Source organism: Phlebotomus argentipes, unplaced genomic scaffold (assembly GCF_947086385.1).
Source record: "Phlebotomus argentipes unplaced genomic scaffold, Phlebotomus argentipes genome assembly contig_2, whole genome shotgun sequence".
Classification (NCBI taxonomy): domain Eukaryota; kingdom Metazoa; phylum Arthropoda; class Insecta; order Diptera; family Psychodidae; genus Phlebotomus; species Phlebotomus argentipes.
This window is the reverse complement of record NW_026776162.1, coordinates 4,834,811-4,858,815: the sequence shown is the minus strand read 5'-3', so window position 1 is coordinate 4,858,815 and position 24,005 is coordinate 4,834,811. Positions and strand designations below refer to the sequence as shown.

The 24,005-nt window shown below is 39.8% G+C and overlaps 4 protein-coding genes across 5 annotated transcripts in view; 3 read left to right on the top strand and 1 right to left on the bottom strand.

The window, feature by feature from the left end:
• Positions 1-9,711, top strand: part of LOC132265325 (furin-like protease 1) — a 53,278-nt gene extending 43,567 nt beyond the window's left edge. Inside the window, exon 11 of the mRNA XM_059765923.1 lies at positions 9,025-9,711. Coding sequence (XP_059621906.1) covers positions 9,025-9,641 — 617 coding nt within the window. The 3' untranslated portion in view covers positions 9,642-9,711. The remainder of the gene's footprint in view (positions 1-9,024) is intronic.
• A 108-nt stretch (positions 9,712-9,819) lies between these two features.
• LOC132265326 (neugrin) lies at positions 9,820-10,956 on the bottom strand. Its single transcript, XM_059765924.1, has one exon. The coding sequence runs from the start codon at positions 10,921-10,923 to the stop codon at positions 9,841-9,843; it is 1,083 nt and encodes a 360-aa protein (XP_059621907.1). The 5' UTR covers positions 10,924-10,956; the 3' UTR covers positions 9,820-9,840.
• A 105-nt stretch (positions 10,957-11,061) lies between these two features.
• Positions 11,062-14,923, top strand: LOC132264773 (dual specificity mitogen-activated protein kinase kinase 4-like). The gene is made up of 7 exons (XM_059765089.1): positions 11,062-11,288; positions 11,385-11,526; positions 11,596-11,881; positions 11,949-12,248; positions 12,310-12,450; positions 12,519-12,604; positions 13,255-14,923. Exons 1-7 carry the CDS (start codon positions 11,264-11,266, stop codon positions 13,439-13,441), a joined length of 1,167 nt encoding a protein of 388 aa, XP_059621072.1. The 5' UTR covers positions 11,062-11,263; the 3' UTR covers positions 13,442-14,923.
• A 180-nt stretch (positions 14,924-15,103) lies between these two features.
• LOC132263856 (ribosome biogenesis regulatory protein homolog) lies at positions 15,104-18,010 on the top strand. Of its 2 annotated transcripts, XM_059763863.1 has the most exons (5): positions 15,104-15,307; positions 15,374-15,626; positions 15,685-16,172; positions 16,228-16,384; positions 17,750-18,010. In XM_059763863.1, exons 1-4 carry the CDS (start codon positions 15,159-15,161, stop codon positions 16,370-16,372), a joined length of 1,035 nt encoding a protein of 344 aa, XP_059619846.1. In that variant the 5' UTR covers positions 15,104-15,158; the 3' UTR covers positions 16,373-16,384; positions 17,750-18,010. The 2 variants fall into 2 exon arrangements, with proteins under 2 accessions (XP_059619846.1, XP_059619837.1); XM_059763854.1 differs by lacking the exon at positions 17,750-18,010 and having other exon boundaries at positions 16,228-16,440.
• The last annotated feature ends 5,995 nt before the right edge of the window (positions 18,011-24,005 follow it).

Here is a 24,005-nt window from a genome sequence, read left to right as displayed (position 1 = left end):
ATAGCGAGGTAATACGCGACGTTTCACCACAGACCGAGCGACTAGATAGGAAAATTATGAGAAGAGCGTTGTGCTATGATCACAATATTACCAACTGTGAATGTAATGTTAATGATAATACCATTAGTAGACCAAATAGTCAAATTTTAAGTGATACAAGATCGAATGCATTTATTCATGCAAGTTCGATAAGGCTTTAACTTTTATTGATTGTATTATATTTATTTTTTATTATTGGACAAAAAAATGGAGAATCTTTTATTGTATAAAAAAAACGCGGGTTACTTTCTAATTATGTACATATAGTGGATGTATAGTGAAACATGGGAGAGATGCATCTATCTACAACTATTTGAAAACGAATGCAGGTTGCTGAAAAAACACGTATCGAGGGCACACGTCGAAGGGTGGTTGGAAAAGCCAATGTTGTTTTTGCCGAGGGGAGGCAGATAAACAAATGTGTAGAATAATTTGGTATGCATACATTTTTGCGTTGAAAGAATGGAATTATAATTCTATGTATCAGATAGAAATATTTGGTTTATTTTAAAGATTTATTCTCACTGGTGGTTTTTGAAACCATTTCATTTGGCTTCACAGAATTTGCATTAAAGGGTAAAAAGAGGAATATGAAACAAGAAAAAAATATGAACGGAGATGCAAATAACTCTAAAATCACTTCAGTTTGAATTCCAATGAATAAAGCAGAATAATAACTTTAAAATAGCACGGAGTGGTTTGAAAATTTGATCGTGGTTGCACATGAAAATATTTGTGCGGATGGTTTTTTTGAAAATATTTTGGTGGTTTTTGAACAACACATTTCTGATATAAACATCATATTCCATCTCTATTCTCTAGAAAGGTAAAATATTTCGGAAAATTCAAATTGCCATTATGAGCTATATAGTGGTTGTTGTGTCTAATTTTACAGCTGAAAGCGTTATGAGCATAAAAAGCGCACACACAGAGGAAAGCAATTAAATTTTTTTTGTTCTGAGAATATATCTGTGCCAAAAAACAACACAAGTCAAGAGAGAAATGGAGAAAATTCCTTTTCACTGGGGGGAATATCATGCACATTCCTCATGAATGTGTGACATTAACTGATAATTGATAATAAATGTGTATAGGATAAATCGTGGGCAAAAACGATGAGAGGAGATTCCTTGAATTGGAGGATAGCGTTTGTGGGTCGGAAGCACGATGCGCAGAAGGGGACGATGTAACAAATGAAAACGGACGATAAGAAGAATCCAATTAATGAGAGATATAATGCGAGAAAATGGATAAATTATGTGTGTGTGTGTATTCGGGGATTACATGGCCGGGCGAGGAGAGTTGAGATGGACATGTTAGGGAAGGAAAATTGAATTCCCATCAAGTGCAATTACAAGTGTCTGACGTTGCCAAAATTTATGATAAATTTATAAATAACAGTAGGAAGACGTGGTAAGCGAAAAAGGGAGGAAATAATTTATAAATGAAACTTATGGCGGTGGTGCCTGTCTTGCAATTAATATTGAATTTATCCTTTTTGTCTTCTAATTAACAATCCTACTCCTTCACTCAAATTTTGCATACTAATAAAGTATGTTGTAGCGTCTCTCCATTCGTCAAGAGACCCATTTTAGACATTAACCCCATACAAATATTAATTATACGATCCGGGAAGTGTGAGTGTGTGTTTAGAAGCATTTCAAATTTCGAGGGATGTATCGTCTCTTTATCAGCAGTATTATTGTATGTATAGCTATGTATATGATGTACAATTAACTCCAATATAAATAGCATTTTAGGAATTACAGCAAGCGTTCTCATCTCGAAAGGCGTTGTATATATTTTGGAAGTTAATTTGAAGAGCTTCCTCGACGTGTTACACTAATTTCTAATGCCCTCAAAGCACACCATTCGGAAAGTAGCACTTTCCCCCCAACTTCTTTTTCCAATATCCTCAATCGTTTGCCATCCACTCAGCTGATGCGACGGTAACCACACACAGAAAGTTATGCCACGAGAGTGGGAAAGTGTAGCAGGAAAGCGATAACAAAATCAATACATTGGATGTTAACTTTGTAAATGACTTCAGTGACACAAGGACACTGTTGATTATCTCTTTTTATCTCACATTTTTGTGGCCTAAACTGACGACTCTTTGAGTGGGAGAATGCTTTTATTGTACGACTTTACTTTCTCTCTATCTCGTTGCTTATAGTCGGGAAAAATGATCAAATGGCGTAAATAGGAAATTTCTGAGAGGGGAGGAAATATTGACAAAAATGTGAGCTATGGCTCCAATATATCTAGTCAACATTTCACAAATATTTACCACAGACTCTTGATGAAAAAGTCTTCTTCTCCCAGGACATTTCACCAGGGACTTTTTATTATTATTATTATTATTCTCATGATAAAGCCAGAAGCGGAAAAATTGCTCTGTGTTTTTAATTATAGTAATTTCTGTATTTTTTCCATGGCAAAAATTCTTCGTATTTTTTATTCACAGCACAATTCATGACATGTCAATTGCAATGTGTACTTGAAATTAAATACAGAATGTGATGCTGATTGTTGAGAAATGGTGTGGAATGCGCAGAGTGTTGATGTGAATTGCATATTCAACATTTGATACAAATATTTGGCAATAACAAACGAATAAATGTACATTTTGTCAGCGGTCTAGTGTGTCAAATGCTCCTTTTGAATTAATCAGATACACGTCCTGCCCTGTTCATTTTGCAACTGTACATACATATAGCCTTAAATGTTTGAGTTTGTCTCCTTTGTCCCAAATTCTGGGAGAATGTCTCCCAAGAAGCAAACAAGTCAGTGGTGTGGGAAAGAGTTTTGTGTATGAATGAATAGAGTAGTCTCGAGGGATTTCCTCTGGGATGGCCAAATCTATTTGTTTGGATTAATATCATGGCAGTAATTAATTTCATCTTGTAGCCTCGTTCTTTTAAAAGTTAACACAGTGAAGATGGATGATACTCGAGTGGGGATTAGATTGCGCTGTTTGTGCGGCAGCACTCACTCAAGTACAATCAGGGGATAATTGAAAAGTTCTCCGCTGAGTAAATTATACGTAAACTTGCTCATTTTCCTCGTGAAGAGAGACTTCCTGTGGTGGAACAAAGGTGACAGATGAAATTTAGTACGAGTGTTGGTGCAGCAATTCCTGGGGAATATTGTTGCACAACACCCTTGACACTTATGGAATTCAATACAGATTGTGCACATCCCCTCAGTTTGACCTTTTGTGCGAACCGTGCAAACATTGTCCGGCGCGGCTAGGAGGAATGGCAAATGGTTTGCTTCTGATACTCACGGGCATATCGTGAACAAATTACAATGAAATGAGTATAACTTGCAATAATGTGATCAGACGAAAATTTGAGTAGAGAAATCATATGAATTTTTACCTCAAACATTTGTCCACGTGGGCATCTTATGCTATATAGTGTTGTGGTCATGTAGTGAATAAAATGCTGTAGCATCATCACACGTTGAGAATTTTGGAGGAAAAGTTTGCATTTTGAATTTATAATTAGTCCCATTCATGAGCAAAATTAATTTACGGTTTTCCCATTTGGTTCACATTACACTGCACTGCTCTGACTTTTCCTCTCCACTGCAAATTGTCCTTTTGCAGACACATTGCAGTGACGTAGAAAAACACAGGAAGGTGAATTATAATTTCGAAAGTGTCTTTCACTCTGCGCCACTGCCTTTATGGGTTTATTCTGCAGGTTTGTTTTTCATGAGAAATTGTGCTTGATTTTTATGAAATGAAATGTTATGACTTCACACAATTTTCCACTGCTTTAAAATAATCCCCTTTCAATAAAATGTGTGAAGTGTTTGTGTGTTTCATACAGGAAAAGCCCTATAAACACCCAGGCACAGCAGTGAGAGTTTATACGGCACAAAGATGAACAGTTCGAGTGCTCTTCACTGTGCGAAACACGACAATTTTCCCGCTCGGCAATGATGAAAATGCCATGGTATTGGCAATGAGAATAATTTCCTGCAATTTATCGATCGTCTAATTAGAATTTCCAGATGATTAAATCTCATTTGAAGTTTTAATCGCACTTTTTATCCGCCCTATTGTACAGCTGATATTATGTGTCTGTGTGTGGATACAACGATAATAATCGCTATAATTTAATTTTTCCCCCATTAAACTTTTCTATCTCTCTCTCTGCTCTCAAATCTCTTATACTCCATTACTTACAACTCTACTCACACATTATATGAAATTATATTCACGGCATAAGACTGGGTGACTTAGAGAGGAGGAAACACTTCAATGATAGAATGAAAAGGGGGAAAGGGAAGAAAAACCAAAACTTAGAGAGATACTTCGCGAATGTTTCAAGTCAATCTTTAGATGCTACAAGTGTTGGAGGAAGAGAAGCAAAGTTTGGCCGCCCGTTGTGCGAATTTGCATTTCCCATCGAAGACGGAAATTGTACATTCGCAGTAAAATAGCACTAAACGTATCACTTAAATAGACACGTCAAAGGGAGTATGTTGAAATATTTGTCCATGAGAAAGAAATGCGCAGGAATGAGGGTAGTTTGAATCTTTTTTTATAGATGTGGTGATTTTTGGATGTTGTATGCAAATGTACTTTACGATATTACACACATATATATATATATAAATAGAGGAATTTATCAAAATGTAAATTGTATATAGTTAAAACGGGAAAACGGGAGAAAACTGCAAGGAATTTTTATTACCTATTACAATTGAAAATGCTAAACTAAACATACAGTGGCATTAAGTTGTGCATTTTCGCATGAAATGTGAGTAAAATCATATCGTCTTCATCAAAAATTGTTTTCCATTTATCACGGATTTATATCACTTATATAATATTTGTTTATTTGTTGATGAATCACTGGAGGCCCCGATGCAATAAGAGTTTATGTTTTAGCAAGATTTTATGCCAATAGCAAATAGAAGAACATTATATTTAGTGAGAGTTGTGAATTCAAATAGTTCCTCAATTTCAGTTCTTTTGTGCAGAAAGCAAAGTGTGTCATTTTGAATTGAATTTTACTGTATATGAAGTTATGTTTTTCTCTGAAGACACACATCAAAACGAAGCACATAAATTCAAATTAGCTCAGATATTTACAACGCACGGCATTAGACAGAGAGTCATAAATATGGAAAATGTGCTTTACGAGCTGGATTGTTGCGCGCATATCGAATTGAATAATTAGTTGAGTATTTGTTCTCATCATGGAAAAAAAATATTTTAACATGCGATAATCAGATTTTGAAAGAATAAAAGTGTTGATGCAATTTTTGTAGCAATCAGCAAAGGATTAAAGTGTGTTAGTGAAGCAATTTGTTGTCCAGCAGCTCAATTATTTTAATGTTGAGCAGTTATGCATTGCAGCTCGCGAAGCTTTGTAGCATCCAGTGCAGAAATTAAACGAATTCGCCAATTATCTTTTATCATATCATCAAGATTGTGTAATTAAATTCTGTGGTGCGGTTGAATTGCTGCTAATGTGGCAATTGGCATCAAAATTTGTATTCATATTAAGTGCAGCACAAATGTTTTGTTTGCATTGCTGCATGTAAATTTGATTTTGACACCAACATATCGCGTGTACATACTCACGATCACTATGCGCAATGGAATTCTTCCTGCCGCGAGTCCATTCTTCTTCAGAATTCTCCACGTGATTGGAAACGAACGCGGGCAGCACATGTGTGGAGATTCTTCTATAAATTGTTGAATTGTAAGCATTTAATATAAATTGTAGCGTACGAGAAAAGGAGTATAAATGTGAATTGTGTATAAAACGATAAATATAGTAAGTTTGGAGGCGTAGTGAAAAGGAATTCACATGAATTCTGGATGAATATATGAAGACAATTCCATGTTATTTTACTACAAAGAGAACAAATGTCGAGAGAGAAAAACCATTCGGATTTAGAGGTGTGCGTGCGTGAATTTGTCTGACTGACGAGTGCAAAATTGCGGAAAAATGAACAAGCAAGGAAATATAAAACAATAATCATTCAATACCGTGTAAAAGGTGTGTGTATATTCTATAATCGAAGATGATGATGATGATGAAAAAAGAAACTGAATTGATATTGAAATAGAAATTTGTAATTGATATTTATATGATGAAAGATGGTGAGAAGGAAAAAAAATACACTAATGTGGAAAATTGAAGGCAGAAAAACACACAGTACATATTGATATCTTTAGATAGGAATTTATGATTATATGAAGAAAAAAAAAAACAAGTAACATTACCTAATCTTAAGTGCATCATATAAAAATATATTTATATGGCTATTTGAAAAGAATGGACGAAATTATGATAATAGCGAGAGTGCGAAAGAGTGAGGAAAAATATGGAAAAATAAAAATTCGGTGAATTTGAAGTGAAAAAAAAGATTGAAAATTGTTGTTCAGCTGTGTTTTTTCATATGATTTTTGGTGAATCTCATGTTATTCTGTGTTGTCAATCAAATTGCTGTGATGAGAAAAGAGTGCAACAAATTGTTTATGGTTAATTTCATTTTGTATCATGATGAAGAGAATGAATATGCCAAGCATAATTATTTTTCCCTCTGGGATGAAAATTGAAATTCCATAAAGTTCCACAACTACAGTAGAGAATTTAAATTGGGAATTTTGCAGTGAAACCTTTTATGTTTCGATGTGCAATTTTTCCGATTACGTTGTGCATAAGTTGAAGTGATGTTCATTGAGCGAACTGTACAGTTTTTGCTCCCTTTTATTCCCACCCATTCTGACAACAAAAAACCTATTTATCACTACACTTTAGAAGTATTTACAGAACACCATAATGAAATAGCAACAATATTGGACTGTTGTACGATGCGAGAGGGTTAAATATTGATCAAAATTGCGAATTGCGTGGGCATTCGGTGCGAAATATTGTGATTCCACGGGGTTGAAGCACTCCCTGAACTAATTAAATGTCTGTTTTTTATCAGTTCTCGAATAGATGGGTAATTTTCACCCAACACAACGTGCTCCGTCCGCTTTTTTTTCGCCTCTCTGCCTTTTTTCCTGTCTCTTTATACACACCTTGTTGCCTGTGTTTTGCCCATATTTGACTCCACAGTCATCTCCACGTGCTCAGGGTGAAAGTGGCTAAAGGGTGCTTGATAATGAAAATATACTCCCAACCGCGCGCAATCTCTCTCACTCTCTCTCTCTCTTTCTTTCTCTCTTCCAACTGCCTAATCCACTAACGAAGGTAAAAGGTGTTTAATTCGTTGAAATTAAAATTACTCCCATAATCGCCCTCTTTTTATATATTAAACACCCTCAAAGTCTGTACTTGAAAAATTAAGATAACATTCTTCCAGTCTCTTCTCGTCTGTGTGCGTAAATGTAATTGAGAAACGGAGGATCACGCAAATATTAGGGCTCATCTAATCTGCAGTGCTGGCAATTTACGCCAAGGTCCACTTACTAAATTACTCCGCCAGTGAGTGTGTTTGGTTTGCAAATTTAATTATGCATCGCGTTGAAACATTTAAAGACACTCAAAGTCTTCTTCATGGTAAATTAAGTTTTCTTGTAGAAGATATCAACGTGTGTAAGCAAATCATAAGTTTATGATGGAGTTATGCAAGTTAGAATATAGAGAATAATGAATTTAATTCAAACTCTGACAAACTTGCATATGATTTAAAATGCAATTTTTTTCTCTCTGGAAAATTGCTGCACCTTTGCATCCTAGCGATAAAAAAAAATCGTTTGAATGGTAAATCAGTCAGAAGCACTTTATATTTTACAACATGCATTGTGTTCGGGAGATTTCCTCGAAAAAGTGTTGCATTTGCTTTCATCAAACAGTAATATTTTAATGGAAAATTTGCAATGGAAATGGCTTTCAGTAAATGAATTGAAATAATTTGTATTTTTTCATGACCTGATAACTACTGAATTGGCACGAATTGCAGCGATAGTGATTTAAATGATTTGCAATTCATTAAACTAACCTAGAAATCAATTGCTTAGAATTTCAGTGTGCATTTCTTTAAATTCATCTCTAATTGCACACTTTCAAATCAATTGACCGCACTCAATTAACAAACATTTCCGTGGGAAACAGTTTAAATTCCTGGGGTGGGAAAATTCATAAAATATTTACATCCCTCGAGAATATGTGGCCATATTCAGTGTCATGACCACGAAGAGGCACTCAAGTGGGAAGTCACACTGTAAATATAAATGTTCAATTGAAATTATGTAATATACGGTCGTAAATTGTGGTCAAACTATTTGCGAGCGGATAAAAGTTGCACGTTAAATTGGCGCCAAGTAATTTAGCACTGCTGTTGACCGTCAGCAGACGCGTGACTGAGCCTCCAGCGTGTTTTTCCAACTCTCCAACTCCTTTAGAGATTCTCATCTGCAAGGCGTTTCAGGGAATTTTTGCGTATATCCAAAGGTTCTACTATAGAGAGTCTCTCTGTTTAGATGTGATGAATTATTATATGATTAAAGTTTGTGATTCTGCTCGTCCACCTCATCTAACTACCTATTCTCGGGTGAGTTGAGTTATCTGTCTCTCAAAATATTATGCTTTCTTTAAGTTGGGATTTTGTAGTTTCATTGACATTTATAATTCCTTATTTCTGCATCTCGGGAGTGTAGTTTGTTTGCTGTTTTTATTTTTCCTCTTAACTGGTGATGCATTTTGCCCTCCCACTTCCTGTTTGAATCTCAGCATCTTTTGGAGTAATTAGAAGGTGTTATTTCTGGAACATGAGGATAATTCGCTGCATGTTGAGAGAATTGTTCACTCACTTTTCACTCCTCATTTGTAGATTTTCGCATTGTGTTTTTAATAATTTTTCCTCCGAATTTTACATGACTAATTTATTTTAATTAGCATCACTTTGAGAGATTTCGTTTTATTTATTGATTTTGCCAGTGTGTTCAGAATATTTCAGCGATACCAATTAACTTTTTGCCTCTGTGTTGTGCTTTTGTCCTTTCAGAGTGCGAGCAGGGAACGTTCCTCAACGACGGCCTGTGCTATGCCTCGTGCCCAAATGGCACGTATGTGGCTGCAGATGAGGTGCCGAAGAGTCGCCATCGGGAAGGCCACGTCTCACTGCGCTCGTCCACCCACAAATCGCTGGATCCGGACGATGACTACGCGACGCTGGAGCCTCAGAGGCGAGCTGTGCCATCGCAGAAAATCCTGCAGCCCAAAGTCTGCCTTCCGTGCCATTCCTCGTGTCTCAGATGCCGAGGACCGTCCGAAGCTGAGTGCTCAGCTTGCACTGAGAGTTATGATCTCGTCACCCTCAAAATCGACAGTTTCTGCCTGAAACGACCCGAGAAGAGATTCCTCGGTCTCTCCAAGTGTGCCTTCATCATCGTCTCGATTGTCTTCCTCACGCTTCTGTGTCTCATTCCTCTCCTGGTCGTGTGCTACGTTCGCAAGAGCAAAATTAGTCTCTGCTTCAAGCACACCGACGACTACGAGTACAATCCCGTCACAACGGAAACAGATGGCAGCTTCCCGAATTTCCCCAGTGTCCTTGGCAGCTCACTTTCTCCCAAGGGTCACACCCTCACACTCTCCAGTGACTCTGAAGATGAGGCCTAGGCAAGAGAAGAAGGAATGTTCTGTGATGTTGGGAGAAAAAGTGATGAGGCAATTTCAACTTACACGCTAAATTATGTAGAACTTCGCAGTTTTTTTTACAGACTGACTTAATGTGAAATGTAGAAAATATACTAGAGAAAAACTATACAGCAGATATTTTGGGTTAAACTCAATTTCTGCCCAAGTATTTCTAACATCACTATTGCCCTGTCATTCCGGGAACTCTGTAGAGAAACTCCCCATCGTCGTCGTAGAAGCAATCGCCCAGTTTGTACGTGCCGCCTCTCTTCCAGAGATGCTTCGGGATGTAAATCCTCTGCCGAATGTCCGGTTGTTTTGCGCGGAGAGTGCTTGTATGATTAATCGCTGGAGCAGAATTGTACTTCTTCACGTTGAAAATCTCCATTTTATCCCCGGACATGGGAATCGCAGGAACTTCAGGTGAGTTTTCAGGCTCTGGCTGGGATAAGGCATTGCTATCGCCTTCAAGTCGCTTCAGTTTGTCAAGAGTAATTTCTTTACCTCCCCGAAATGGCATTTTTTCTTCCTGTTTCTCACCATCTTCGAGAGCTTTCACTTTAGGTTTCTCTTCCCGTTTCCCTTCAATCTGCGCGTAAGCTTTACAACTTGTTAGGATTCTGGTGAATTCTCCCACCGGCAGCTTCAACGCACTCTCACTCGTGCTCTGGAGATGAACTTTCGGTGTGGCACTGGTATCAAATTTCCGGTGAGCAAATTTCTGAAGATGTTCCTTCAGATCGTCACTCATGTCTTTCAGTTTTCCCTCCTGGAAGGCCTTCCAGTTTCTCTGCACATGTTCATCGTGCCTCAGAATCCGCTTCTCATCAGCAGGAAGCCAGGCAGACTTGATAATCTTCCGGATTGTCATAATGTCAGCGGGGAAACTATCAGCCAACTTCTCAGCTGACCATTCTGATGGCGATTCACGATGCAGGAAGCGAATCTGCTCTTTCTCAGACCATGTCAGGAAGTTGAGTTGCTTTCTCTTGAAGTACTTGTCCCCCGTGATCCAGTGGGCGAGCTTTTCCCGCTGCCAGCGCTCTTCGGCCTTATACTTCCCGTACATCTGACCAGCATTCATGAAGTCACTTTCCAAATCTTCCTCCACATCTTCTGGCCTTATTTCGGTGTCTCTCTCCTCACGCAACATCTCAATCCGTCCATCGACACCGGGATTTTGCCAGCGCGTTTTCCTGGGCAGGTAACGGTATTGACTCACTACGGGTGAGCGGTGAATCCGGAGAAAAACACTCTTGAACATTATCACGCGCGAGGATTTGTTTTCTTCCCTGACAGCCGGACAGCCGCACGTGACGTGCCATAAAAATCGATGACGTTTCTATGTTTTGCCGAGGGGCGCGCGCGATGGGAAATGTCATGCCACGATTCGCATCTGGCACCACTCCAGTGGCGGAGGAGCAAGCAAAACAAAATCGTGTACTGCTGGCTTTTGTACGGAAAATTTCCCAATTGCAAATAATGACTCCGCAAAGTGAGGTGTATTAGCACGGAGGAAAGTACCACAAGCAATGTGTAGAGTGTATTTGTTGAAGTGTTCTTGTTTTTATTGACAATTTTCGTACGAAAATAAGGAAATTAAAATGGCGGATCATCCAAATTTGTCAAGTAAGAGGAGCCCCACTTTCGGGGAAAAGCACCTTTTCCGCCCACTTGCTGGGCATTTTGCATGTTTTCACTGGCGTTTTTCCCCTGCCTCTGCAGATCGCTCGAGATTTACCAAAATGGATTTCAGTCCTAACGCCAATCCCGTCGAAAGCGAGAGACGGCGCCAAATGCTGAAGCTCAGTTTCCAGCAGGATGCTGTGAAACCCGTGAAGCCCACACCGTTGCCGGACAGAACGAGGTACTCGCCAGCTCTGTCGCCCGTCAGGATGAGCTGCGGTGGCTTATCGACGGCTTTTTCTCCCCACAGAGATAGGATAAAGCTCCAGGCGACGGGGAAGCTGCAGCTGACGCCCGGCGAGGAGTACGATTTCACGTCCGAGGACCTCCAGGACTTGGGTGAAATCGGACGGGGTGCCTTCGGAGCAGTAAATCAGATGATTTTCAAGCGTACCAACACTGTGATGGCTGTGAAGAGGATTCGGTCCACCGTGGACGAGCGGGAGCAGAAGCAGCTCCTCATGGATCTCGAAGTGGTGATGAAGTCCAATGAGTGCAACTACATTGTGCAATTCTACGGGGCGCTCTTCAAGGAGGTGAGTTGCGCACAGCATGCCAAAGTGTGGGGATGTGAGTGGACTGAACGTGTCTCGTCTTTTCCAGGGCGATTGCTGGATTTGCATGGAGTTGATGGACACTTCACTGGATAAGTTCTATAAATTCATCTGTGAGCGACAGAATCAGCGGATTCCTGAGTCCATTCTGGCCAAGATAACTGTGGCCACGGTGCAGGCGCTCAACTACCTGAAGGAGAAGCTTAAGATCATCCATCGGGACGTGAAGCCGAGCAATATTTTGCTTCATTCGCGTGGTGACATTAAACTATGTGATTTTGGCATTTCTGGGCAGCTAGTCGACTCAATTGCGAGAACTAAAGACGCCGGATGCCGGCCCTACATGGCTGTGAGTATTTGCCAGAAGATGCCAAGTGAGGCAAGAGTGACACAGAGTGTTGTCTTTGCAGCCTGAACGGATAGATCCGCAGCGAGCGAAGGGTTACGATGTGCGGAGTGATGTGTGGTCATTAGGAATAACACTGATGGAAGTGGCCACTGGGAAATTCCCTTATCCCAAGTGGGGATCAGTTTTTGAGCAACTCTACCAGGTTTGTATGACAATAGAATGACACCAGCTTCTCAAATGATTTGAGTAAATAAATGGCGTTAATCTCAGGTCGTCCAAGGAGAGCCGCCCAGTTTGACTACATCCTACAATGGCATGGAGTTCTCAGAGGAGTTTGTAGCTTTTGTAAATACATGGTGAGTGGACCCCATGGAATTTATCAGGCCAAAAATGTGTGAAAAGATTTGTACGCAATTCACTTCCATGTAATCGGGGAGGGAAAAGAGTGTGTGATAAGCCACTTGTGAGGTGATTGTGATTCACACATTCATAATTGATGACTGTTTGCTTCTTTTCTGTGCTTTTGGCCCACTTGTCTCACGAGGCACTGAGAAAGTTGGGTGAGAAGCGATATAGTGATAGAGAGAGAGAGAGAGAGGAAGAAACACACACAATTCCAAGTTCCACTGAAAGTTTTTCTTCTTGGGATTTTGCATGCTTGAGCTGTAATTCGATCAATCTCGTTTCCCTTTCAACCAAAATCCCATGGATTATTCAAAATCTGTTCGTATTTCTATATATGTTTCGATACGATGAGAAAATCCCATGAAAGACCGAATTTGGTGGTGAAACATCGTCTGCTTATCTTATCTCTTATATGATGTCTCGCTTTGAGACACCCGAGTTAAGAGGGTAATAGAAGTGGAGTAATTGCATTGCAAGGTGATAAAAGCACTTTGCACATCTTTTGCATAGGAGAATTGCAAGAAAGAAAGAAAAAAGTGTCACTGAACTTTGCTTGGAATTCTATTAAGTGCGTAAATGTGGTTTCTCTTCTTCGTTGCAGTTTAATTAAGGACGAAAGCAATCGCCCCAAGTACAGCAAATTGCTCCAGCATCCCTTCATTCAGCGCGGCGAGCGGAGTCACACGGACGTGGCGGCGTACGTGAGTGATGTCCTGGAGTCAATGGCCAACAATGGCATCACACCGTTTACCACCAATCAGCCGGCCGAGTGCTGGAACATAGAATGACTGGGAGCGGCTCTCTCGCCAGTGCGATAGAAGAGGCCACAGTGTGAAGGGGTGAGGGACGTTTGGTGGGTCATCCTTTCGGTTGCGGGGGCGTCTATTATCTAGGAGTTCTACTATAAACTATAGAAAAGAGAAGCAAGAGTTCAGTAATGTACACACATTTAAAAAACACGGTTTTCTCTCCCATTCAATGACGCAGCAGCATGCAGTTTAATGAGAGTGATTTGATATATAGTGAGAACAATTAAATAAACACCTTACACCAATTTAGAGGTACATATAAAAAATAGCTATTGTAATCTTTCAAAGATAACCTTAATAGAAATTGATGAGAGAACATAAAGAAAAAAATACACACAAACACACTTTGAATTTGAAGGTAAAAATTAAAAGTAACAAGACATTAAAGTAGATTCGAAGCATTCGAAGAGAAGAAAAGAGAGATTAAGAGTTAAACAAACTATAATGTGGACAAATGCATTGCAAGAAATGTTGCTAGATATAATTTTCACAAATTGGTTTCATATAGACACTCCTACTCTAGCGTGTATCCTCTCGAGGACTATTTCCTCGGGAATTTAAATTCACATAACATGTGTATCTTTACCATTCTTTTGCTCTTTATCATTATAATTCTGTGCATTCAATCTTTCCGTTTCCAAAATGACTTCCTTCTGAACAATCTTGTGAAGAATTGTCAGAGATGAAACTGCAAATTCTCCAGTTTATCATGAAAGAAGAAAATGAAGAAAGAAAAATGCAATAAACCTTACTTAATAGACAAAGAACTGAGTTGATAGAAGATACGTTTTGAAAAGTCAGAGGTGAACAGACGAAAAAGAAAAAGAATAAAATAAACGAGATAGCGTCTCAGGATTATTTCTGATTGTACATAAGACTTATTTGACCACCTCTTATATTTTTCCCCCCTTTATACAAATGAACGCGGAATTTGGTAGAATCGATGAATAAATATATTTGACCCGGACAATAATATAAAAATACCCATTTAATTGACTCGTTGAATTGAAATTGATGACAAGAATAACCCATTGATCTGAACAAAATCTTGACACTGAGACAAAACGGTGAGAATTCAATAGAGATTGATATAGAAATTGTCTGGCGCAATTGTAATAATTGAATTTATTTTCAGTCGATTTATTTTCTCAATTATTTCCTCCTTATTTTCTCAATTCTGTATGGCAAGTAAATATATAAAGAAATATTGTACCCTAAGAAGAAGAAGAGAAATGAGTATTGAATAAGATTGCATAGGAAGTAAAAATTTTTAATAATGGAGCTTATTAAAAAGAGAAGAAAATTTTGAAAGTTATTTTTACACACCAATAGAAATTGTGTTGAAGTTTATGTATTTTTAATTGGCATTCCTAAAAAATAAATACTATGTAAAAAAAAAGTAATAAATTAAAGTGACTTAGAAATATAACAAAGGAAGTAAATAAATAGCACCATGATTTAAGAAAAATCAATTTTTCACTCGCTCACTTTCCACCTTTTTGGCGGTTCACAAAATCAATAGAGAAAATCATCGCGCGAGTGAAATTGATGTGCCATAAAAAGGCATTACAGCGGATATGCATGTGTAAGCCCTGCTTCGCCTCTGGCTTTTGAGGTTAGGCGAAGTGTCATTTTTCGCTCAATCCACGTGCGGAAAAAATACACAAAACATCGTGTGATACTTTAGGCCTCCAGAATGGATATTGTTAATGAAATTCTGGAGAGAGAGCAGCAGGAATTGGCCAAGTACAAGCCGATCACAGTGGAAAAGCTGCTGGAAGTGCAGAACGATCTTGGTTTGCTTCTCTGTACAGATGTGAATGATCTGGCCGAAGATCGGCTGAAGTGAGTGTTTCCTGGACTAATTATCCGCTTTGAGGGTCTTTAACAGGTGTTTGGGGTGCCTTTCAGGTCAGACTGTGATGATTACCTGCTAAATCTCACGAGAGACAACGTCCAGCTCTTGCTGAATGATGTTTGGCAACAGCCCACGGAGAGTGTCGAGGAGTCTGTTCTGGCCAAACTTCCGGCGCCTGTTCATCTTCTCCCGCGCGAAAGGAAGGTTCCCGATCCCAAACCGCTGACCAAGTGGCAGAAGTTTGCCCAGGAGAAGGGAATAAAGAAGAAGCCACGCATGCAGAAAACCTACGATGATGTTCAGGATGTAAGAATCACAGTTTATATTCGCTAAGATAGTCGCTAATGATGAGTTTCTCCGACAGAAATGGGTGCCGACGTACGGATACAAGAGAGCCGCGGCTGAGAAGGAGCGCGACTGGGTGCTGGAAGTGCCGGGCAATGCGGATCCCATGGAGGATCAGTTTCAGAAGAAGAAGGAGCTGAAGAAAGAGCGAGTGGCCAAGAATGAACTGCAACGCATGAGGAATGTAGCGAGAGCGCAGAAACTGAAAATCCCACGGGTTGGAATCACAAATCCTGCGGCGGCCTCGTCGAAGGAACTCCTCACAGCGGCCACAGTTGCCAAGGCGTCCACAGCGTCAGTTGGCAAGTTCCAGGACAAACTGCCGAAGGACAAGAAAGCTCGCGGACTGGGCGTCAAGGAGCTCATTCCGGGTGTTAAACGCAAGGCATCGCATCTGGAGCCGGAGACGAAGAGGAATTTGGATGTGGTGGAGAGTGTGCTGAAGAAGCGGCCGAAAGTGGACGTGGAAAAGGCCATTTCACTCCAGAAACGTGACGATCGCGAGAGGTGAGTGAAGGAATGGTGTTATCTTGATGACAGTCATTCATGCTGGATATTACAGGAGAGACGCTGAACAGGCAGAATCGAAGCCGAAGAGGAGCAAGAAGGGAAAGTCCCAATTCAAGTCGAAGGGAATGAAGAAGCCGAGAGGCGGCAAAGGTCAGAGGAATCCAAACAAGCGCACATTGGGAAGGAAGAGACGCTGATCATCTCGGCGAGTGAGTTGTCTTTCCACACGAGAGAATGAATGAATATATATCTATTTTCGCTACAATTGTTAACTCAATGCTCACCCATCGACAATGGCAAATTTATATCTCCACGCCGTCCATTAATTTTCCTCCGAGTCACGTTGACTGAGCTGAAGACGCTGGAAGATTAAATTGTTCCACCATTTGATAATGTTGCTTGTGCGAACAATTGTGCGCGTGCCAATTCGCGAGAGAGGCGAGAGATTGCAATTGAGACGCCAAAATTGTTATGAATTGTCCTGCATTTCCTCTTGACGCGCTCTCTTCTCTGCCCAAATTCCTTTTCACAGCGCGCACTTTCGGCGAATATCAGTGGTAATGTTGCACAATTGATGTAAGAGGTGGTCTGAGACTTTTCTGCTCTTTTCTATGGCTGGCAACTTAAGTGTTTTTCTTGCTCAACTTTTCACCCATCTCACCGACTCGAGAGTTGGACTTTTGTGGCTTCTTTTTCATTCGAAATTGTATCTCACAATTGCTAAGCATTTAATTTCAATTAAACCACGCTTGGAATTCACAATTATCTCGCACAGAAATACGACTTGGCGTCAGTGATGGGCAATTTTGCTACATTTTTTTTTCGCGACGTCGTGCTTGAAGCTTCTTCAAATCCTTGGAGAATTTTTATCAAAAGTCTTCCACTGAAAAAATGCTAATAAGATTAGGCGCCACATTCTCGGTGTCTTCTAATTGTTGTGTGGAATTAATTTTCATTTGTTAGCACATTCTTAGAAATTCAATTATGCCATTTAATTAATTAAATGACAAGAGAATAATTTTCTCTTAACATTAATTTGCGGAAATTCTCAATGCAAATTGTCTACATTTAAAGTGGTAGATGTAGTTATGTGTGCAAAATAGCGACATTGTTTACACTCAGATGAGCATCAGTGATTTAAACGTGTTGAGAAAAAAAAGTCTTATTCAACGGAAGACTCATCTTTTATGTGCTCCAGTACCGTAAATGATTTTGCAATGAGTATTAAAGATGAATTTGCAACTGCTAATGTGAATTAATTGCTCACAAGCTTCCATGAATAATTTTTACACACTCCGCGCGAGATTTGCAAACCCAACATGAATTTTCGGTCAGACTCTATTAAGTACATTGATTGAGGAGTGTGTTTTCTTGAGCATCGTGATCGTGACAATTTGCATCACTACCTCAATAGCGTTAGAAGTCATTTTCATTAAGAATCCACAGACTGACAATTAGTGGTATTTTGCTGGAAAAATTCCTGTCTTATAAATGCGCCGATAAGATTCATGAATTACTGTATCGTGATGGAGACAAATGCAGGAAACGTGATGAGTTTTTTTTCTCTTTCCTAGTATTGCTTGCGGATTTTGTGGGTGGATGCATTGTCAATTCATCCATGCTCGATGCCAACAAAGCCACGCGGAGGAATTTTGCATAAGAACCTTTTCTGTGGCGTCGGCGGCTCTCTGTGGGCAGCAGAGAAAACATAAACTGAAACCTCTTCCTGGACAATTTATCAGTGATTCAGTATCTCTCCGTATTTATGATAGAAATAAATATCACACACTGATGTGGAGAATTGTTGGGAGCGCGCGCGCGAAAAAAGTCATCACAGAAGGTCTATCAATTCTCTGAACGGGAGACAGTTGTGATTCACATCGTAGATTTTTCTAATGAGTCTGCATTTCATCATTTGGAAATTATGCTGATTATCTCAAATCGGGTCTTTAGTAGTAAATTTGGTCTCCAGATTGGCACTTTAAATAACTAATTGTGAAAATTGTTGAGAATTCTTCTGCCACATTTAACGTAAAATTCAATTTGCATTGCTGTGAGTCTCAATTGCGACCTCAAGCAATTTTCGACATTAAGATTTTGAAACTATGAGCCTCTATTAGAGGACTTTGAGGAGATTGAAGAGAGTTTAAATTCTAATGGAAGATAATTTATTCGAGGTATTCTTCACATGGCTTCACACGTAAACCGACTTAAGCGGTTCTCTGTAAAGCAATCTTCATATCATTGAGAGAAGCAATACAATATGATTTAAAGCCCAGAATAAAAATTGCCTTAAGCTTTTGGTTAGTAGAGGAATTTGTGCTGGTGATTTGAATTTGATGAAACACATTCAATGTGGAGATCGCTTTATACTGTCATTTTATTTCCCATTCACACGCTTCAAGATGGTGATAAGTGAATAAACGGACAAGTTTATTTACCTAATTGCCATACTAATTGAAAATGATAAATATTTCAGATAAACTAATTGTTTTTCCCAAAAAATCCCAACACAATTTAGAGATAAAATCCACACACTGACAGTATATCAAATGGATTTCTCTCCGGCCGATACACAAAGTGTCGACTTTATAGTGACTTTATATCAACATCGAAATATGCAAATCATAGCACATGGACGTTGTATTTTCTCCAAATATTTCCATCAATGCCTGACCACTCAGAGATCTGTATCTCAATCTATAGAAAATTAGCATGTCACTTTTACAACTCCACTAGAAGAGTGAAGAGCCAAATTCTGATTTCACTTTCACTCTCATTCGTCCGGAATCGCACACAATTCCGCAGATGCTCTGTCGTGACTCCTCTCAATTTTCACGTATCCATCATCATCCAAAGTGGTTTTTAGGGAAGTTGCGCTCAGTAATGTGCGAAACGTTTGCAGCACACTTAGCGTTTCGTGTGACGTTGAGTGCTGCGAAGCGTGCAGAAAAATGATAAATGCCTCAATTTCCAACATTGCACAATCTCAGGATGGAGTAAATGAACTACAACATGTGGGTTGGCGCTCTGTCCATCCTCTGCGGTGGCATCTCATCATAGACTGCGATTAGAGTATTGTTTGGCTGCGCAATTGAACTATTTGGAGCGGGCATTGTTGCGAGGAATGCAGGAAGCTGAGCATCACGATGATGAGCGGTGAGAGAAACGCGAGTGTCTAGCCTTGATTTCCGAGGTGTCAGGAGGTGACACAGAGGAGAACCAGGTGTGTAGATCACACTTCTTCGTGGCAAATAAATCATTAGCGGTATCGCGGTGAGGAATCAATCTCGTAATTCAATCAGGCAGACTCTTCAGGTGACATTTTACTGCCCATTGTTTTGCCGCAAAGGATGAGCCAGTGATTTACTATGCGGATAAAGACTGTTGTGTGGACATTGAATTAAACAATCCACCAGGCGTCCGCATCGCTTAACCCGGCGCCTCCACTTGGCCCTCTCCTGCGTAGTGAGATGTGAGATAAGAGAGAGCGAGAATCGTGAACATGAAAGCGCCCACAAAATTGCCAAATCTCAGCTGATGAATCTCAATTGTGTGGGTGTGAGAAAGATGAAGAAGGTGTAGTCCCAAATTAATTGCATATCACCTCGATTGTTTCTTCATCCCAAAAATTGAAAGAGAGATAGAGAAATAAGTTGTTAGGCACATTTTCACATGAGCTTCCTCCTGCCATTAAGTGTAATGAAGAGCATCAAAGCGCGGTTATATCACGTGAAATTACAACAAAATTGTTTAATACTTTTTATGACGTTGGCTTCCATTTCAGCTGAAGATTGACCTTGTTTCTGCCTCATATGCGAGACACTCTTGCAGGCATGATGATGGTGTGTGACACAGAGGAGTATATTATGAAAATTGAGTTCACGCGAGGAGGGATTTAGCCATTGGAATTCCTTTTGTGCGAGATGAAACTGGGTGGAAGTTGAGTGAGAGGACATTAGCTAAATTATAGCAAATCTTGCATAGCATACAAAAGTCAAGATCAAACAGATCTTCGTGAGCTGAGGTTTTTCGAACATCTATTCACACGCGGGTGAAGAATTGTATTGAGATTAATATGCGTAACCAGCTGTGAAGTGGTAATTTGTACCCTTGACGAATTCTGTCATCATTAATTACAACTTGTCCCTTGTGCTCTGTCTCTCTCCCCGAAAAATAGATACGCACATAAGCAAATTTGGTGATCATCAGTCAAAGTTGCGCGCGCGCGCGCACCTTTTGTATTGCAATGTTTTTCTTGTATCCACAAGCTGGATGCCTCAAATGTGATTGCTGCAGAAATATTGGGCAATAAAAGTGCTACATCATTTCAGAAAATGCTGTCAAACACATTGAGCCCAGGGAAAAAAGATTCAAGATGTTTTTCACTTCGGTCAATCGACAGATGAAGTGGAAAAGTCAACATGGGAAATTTCTCTGTACACGCGCTGTACTGTGATTTCGACCGAAAATGATAGCGTGAGGTGAGATATTTGTGCACAAAGAAGAAATACTGATGCCACTCCTTGCGACTCATCTCTGAAGCGTCTGTTTTTCCTTCGTGATTCGCTCTCGAGAGCTTCGACGAGTGACACAATACCATATAAAGTACGAAATATACTCATGCAGATCACTTACTTGGGGAGATTACTCAAATTTACAAGAATAGATGGCGATTTATTATTATATTGAAAAATATCATTCCCTACCAGTTTATGGTGATTTTCCATAAAATATCCTCAAATTGCAAAATCCAAGCAGTGAATCTGCATGTGAGGCGCCTGTCTGTTTGGCTCGGGAGATCAACTGAAAAACTGCACCTTTACTCTTTACCATTGCTAATACAGTCCATGAAGTGCTTGAATCTGCGCGTGAATCTGTCGATGGAGCGTAATTGGGTAAAAAATATCAAATTTAATTACTTATTCGATTGAAGGGAAAAAGCATCATCAATTATATGCTCACAATAGAAGCGCATGTCTTTTGCGACTCAAGACCACATCACGGAAAATCCAATTGATCAATTGTGCGCTCACTTGTCTTGCGATATATATAGATGACTTGGTGTGAATCGTGAGAGGGCAGAATGGACGGACATTTCTGCCATTTAATGCCATGTTTCGGGAGAATCTCCAACCGCGAGCAAGTGCAGTTTGGAGTTGATTGCGAAGATCGGAAGTGGAGGAGACTCAAACGACCTAAACACTCCCTAAATGAATGCTCATTTGACATCGACAAGGACACCGCGCTAGTTAATGTAATGCCATTGATTGACTTGATCATGTGAATTATAAACTTTTTTTCCTCATCTCCCGACATTTCTCTCCGCCAAACAAACATCCATTGAATCACCAGCTTCAGCGCAGCAAGAAGTTGTGAGCATGACTGTAAAATTGAGTGTATTTGGGGAATTACCATTGAGTGTTTGTCAGTGTATACATGAATTTATTGTGCAGTCGGTGGCTTTTTCGCGTATTTGCCCAAGATGAAATGAATTATGAGAAATGATTATGCAAAGCATGAGCAAGAAGTTCATCATGAAACAAGATGGGAGTTTATAAATTAAAAAGTCATCTTGACCACTTGTAAATGCGGCATAAGTAGCTGTAAAGAATCCACAGAAGCTTAACGCGCATTTTTGCGATGTCTGCCGCACTGTTGCAACTATCTGCAGAGAAGAGGTCACGCCGGCGCAGACTTGTGGAGAAAACAGTGCGAGAGACGTTTGAGAATTGAATGCATCTTGAGTAACGATCGAGAGGATGACTTTTCTTGGTGCGCCAAGCCAGACAATACCCAGCTGACGTATATCACATTGTGACGAAAGAGCAAATGAAGCGATTATGTTTAATAAAATTAATTGCTTAATAGTGTGCTGTGCGAAAGAACTGTCGATATTTACCGTTGAAAAATGTACAATACTAGAAAAACACGGCGAAAGACATCAATTGGCGATGCAGCGACGAACCTGGGAATTGCGAGGAATTCAGACGATCTTGTAATATAAAGTAAGTGATAGGGTTTTCCATGTGATTGAGAGGTATTTGCAAAATGTAGTGACCAGCAGTGTTCAGGCATTGCCCAAGTGCTTCATAGGGTCCTCCGAGAATTGATGCTGCGCAATTGATTGGGAATTTTCCAGAATCACAATTTGAATTTCGCGTGGGTGAGTTTTAATCTGCATTTCTCGGTAAAGTGTTTGCAAATGGAGTGACAACATCCAGTCCAAAATACCTCCTGAAATTCCCAAAAGCTGAGCCCACCATCAGAAACCTGAAAGTCATTACCAGCGAGTGCTTGATAATTTTTGCCAAAGGCACGAAGAACACCCGTTCCAGCGCAGCAACTCGCTGAGAGTTGGTCAGTAGTGTAGCAAATACTCTCCAAGTGATATAACTTCTTTTGCTCTTTTAATCCGAGGAACTGCGATATTCAGCGTATAGAAATTAATGGACTCAGAAGATATCTGATATGGCGCGCGGACAAAAGACATTGTGCAATCGATGACATGGAAATTATGCAAATAATTGGTAGGGTATTTTGCAAAATTGAGGGCGGAAACAAAGAAGATCTCTTCTTTTGCGCAATTGCAGATCATCTCATTCTTTTGGCCGACATTCCATCATCTTCCTGGCTGCCAACTTTGTGGGTTTCTCCTTCGATTTTATCCACTCATGCATTAATGCCTATTGGGAAAAATCACTTGTCATTAAAATCGGCTGATTTGGTAAGGTGAGCGCTTAATGCTCTTGAAGACAAAAAGGAACTGTAGCATTTTGCTAAATTAGTGATGTTTTAATGGGACCACTTTGCAGGCGAAGAAAAAGTCTCAAAAACATCAATTATAACGCCTACCGAAGTATTCGGGTCAAAATCATTTTGTCCAGCACAAAGTGTTATTCAATTACGCTGGGCGACCGGAACAATTACTCATTCCTCATCGCCAAATGGCTGGCGATTGAGTGATGGCGAAGAAGTCGCTCATGAGGGACACGTGCATTGCACATCTCTCCGGTCCGGAACATTCGATTGACCTTCGATTAATCATAGGCCCGTCGCTCGTGTGATTGCCGCCATGTAACGCCTCAAATTGTGCAGAAGCCGAAGGCGAGATCCTGCGATTATATTAATTAACATGTAAAGTGTTGAGAAGATTCAGAAGCGCAATTTATAGACAAGACGCATCTCATTTGGCTGGCGCCGTCGACCTCAGAATTGAGTAAATTCCAATTATATAATTGCCGATCCGCACAATTGCGGTCAGTTGCAGATGCGGGAGAATTGGTATTGAAGCAGAGTGGGCGGACTTAATGCGATCCTCCCATCCGAAATCCTCAATGGCAGTGAATTAATTCTGAAATCTCTTGGCGAGATGCCTTCAGCTGGGCGATTTACACGCGAAAATCCATCGCTGTGCTTCCATTCATATTTATAATGTGAAAAACATCCAATTTAATTGATTCTCATTTGTAAGTTTCTTCGTTTAAAGCATTTAAAGAGACGCTCTGCGAAGGGAACTTTCACTGGGTTTCTTGCAATCAGTAGAAATTTAACAATTTTTCACAGGAAAAGAAGCGATGAGAGTTGTTTTTTCTAGTCGATGTATACAATAAATAACAGATTTGTAAAGCTGCAGTCCAAAATTAGTCAATATTATTATAATACATGACTCATTTGTTTTTCTTATACAATCATCATTAAGATTGACTAGTCTGTACTTATCTTCCATACAATTAATACATTTTGAGCGTAAAGTTTTATTAACCACAGCTTCAGTCTTGGCTTCAGTCTTTATTCATTGAGGATGTTTTATTACCCATTGTACACAAC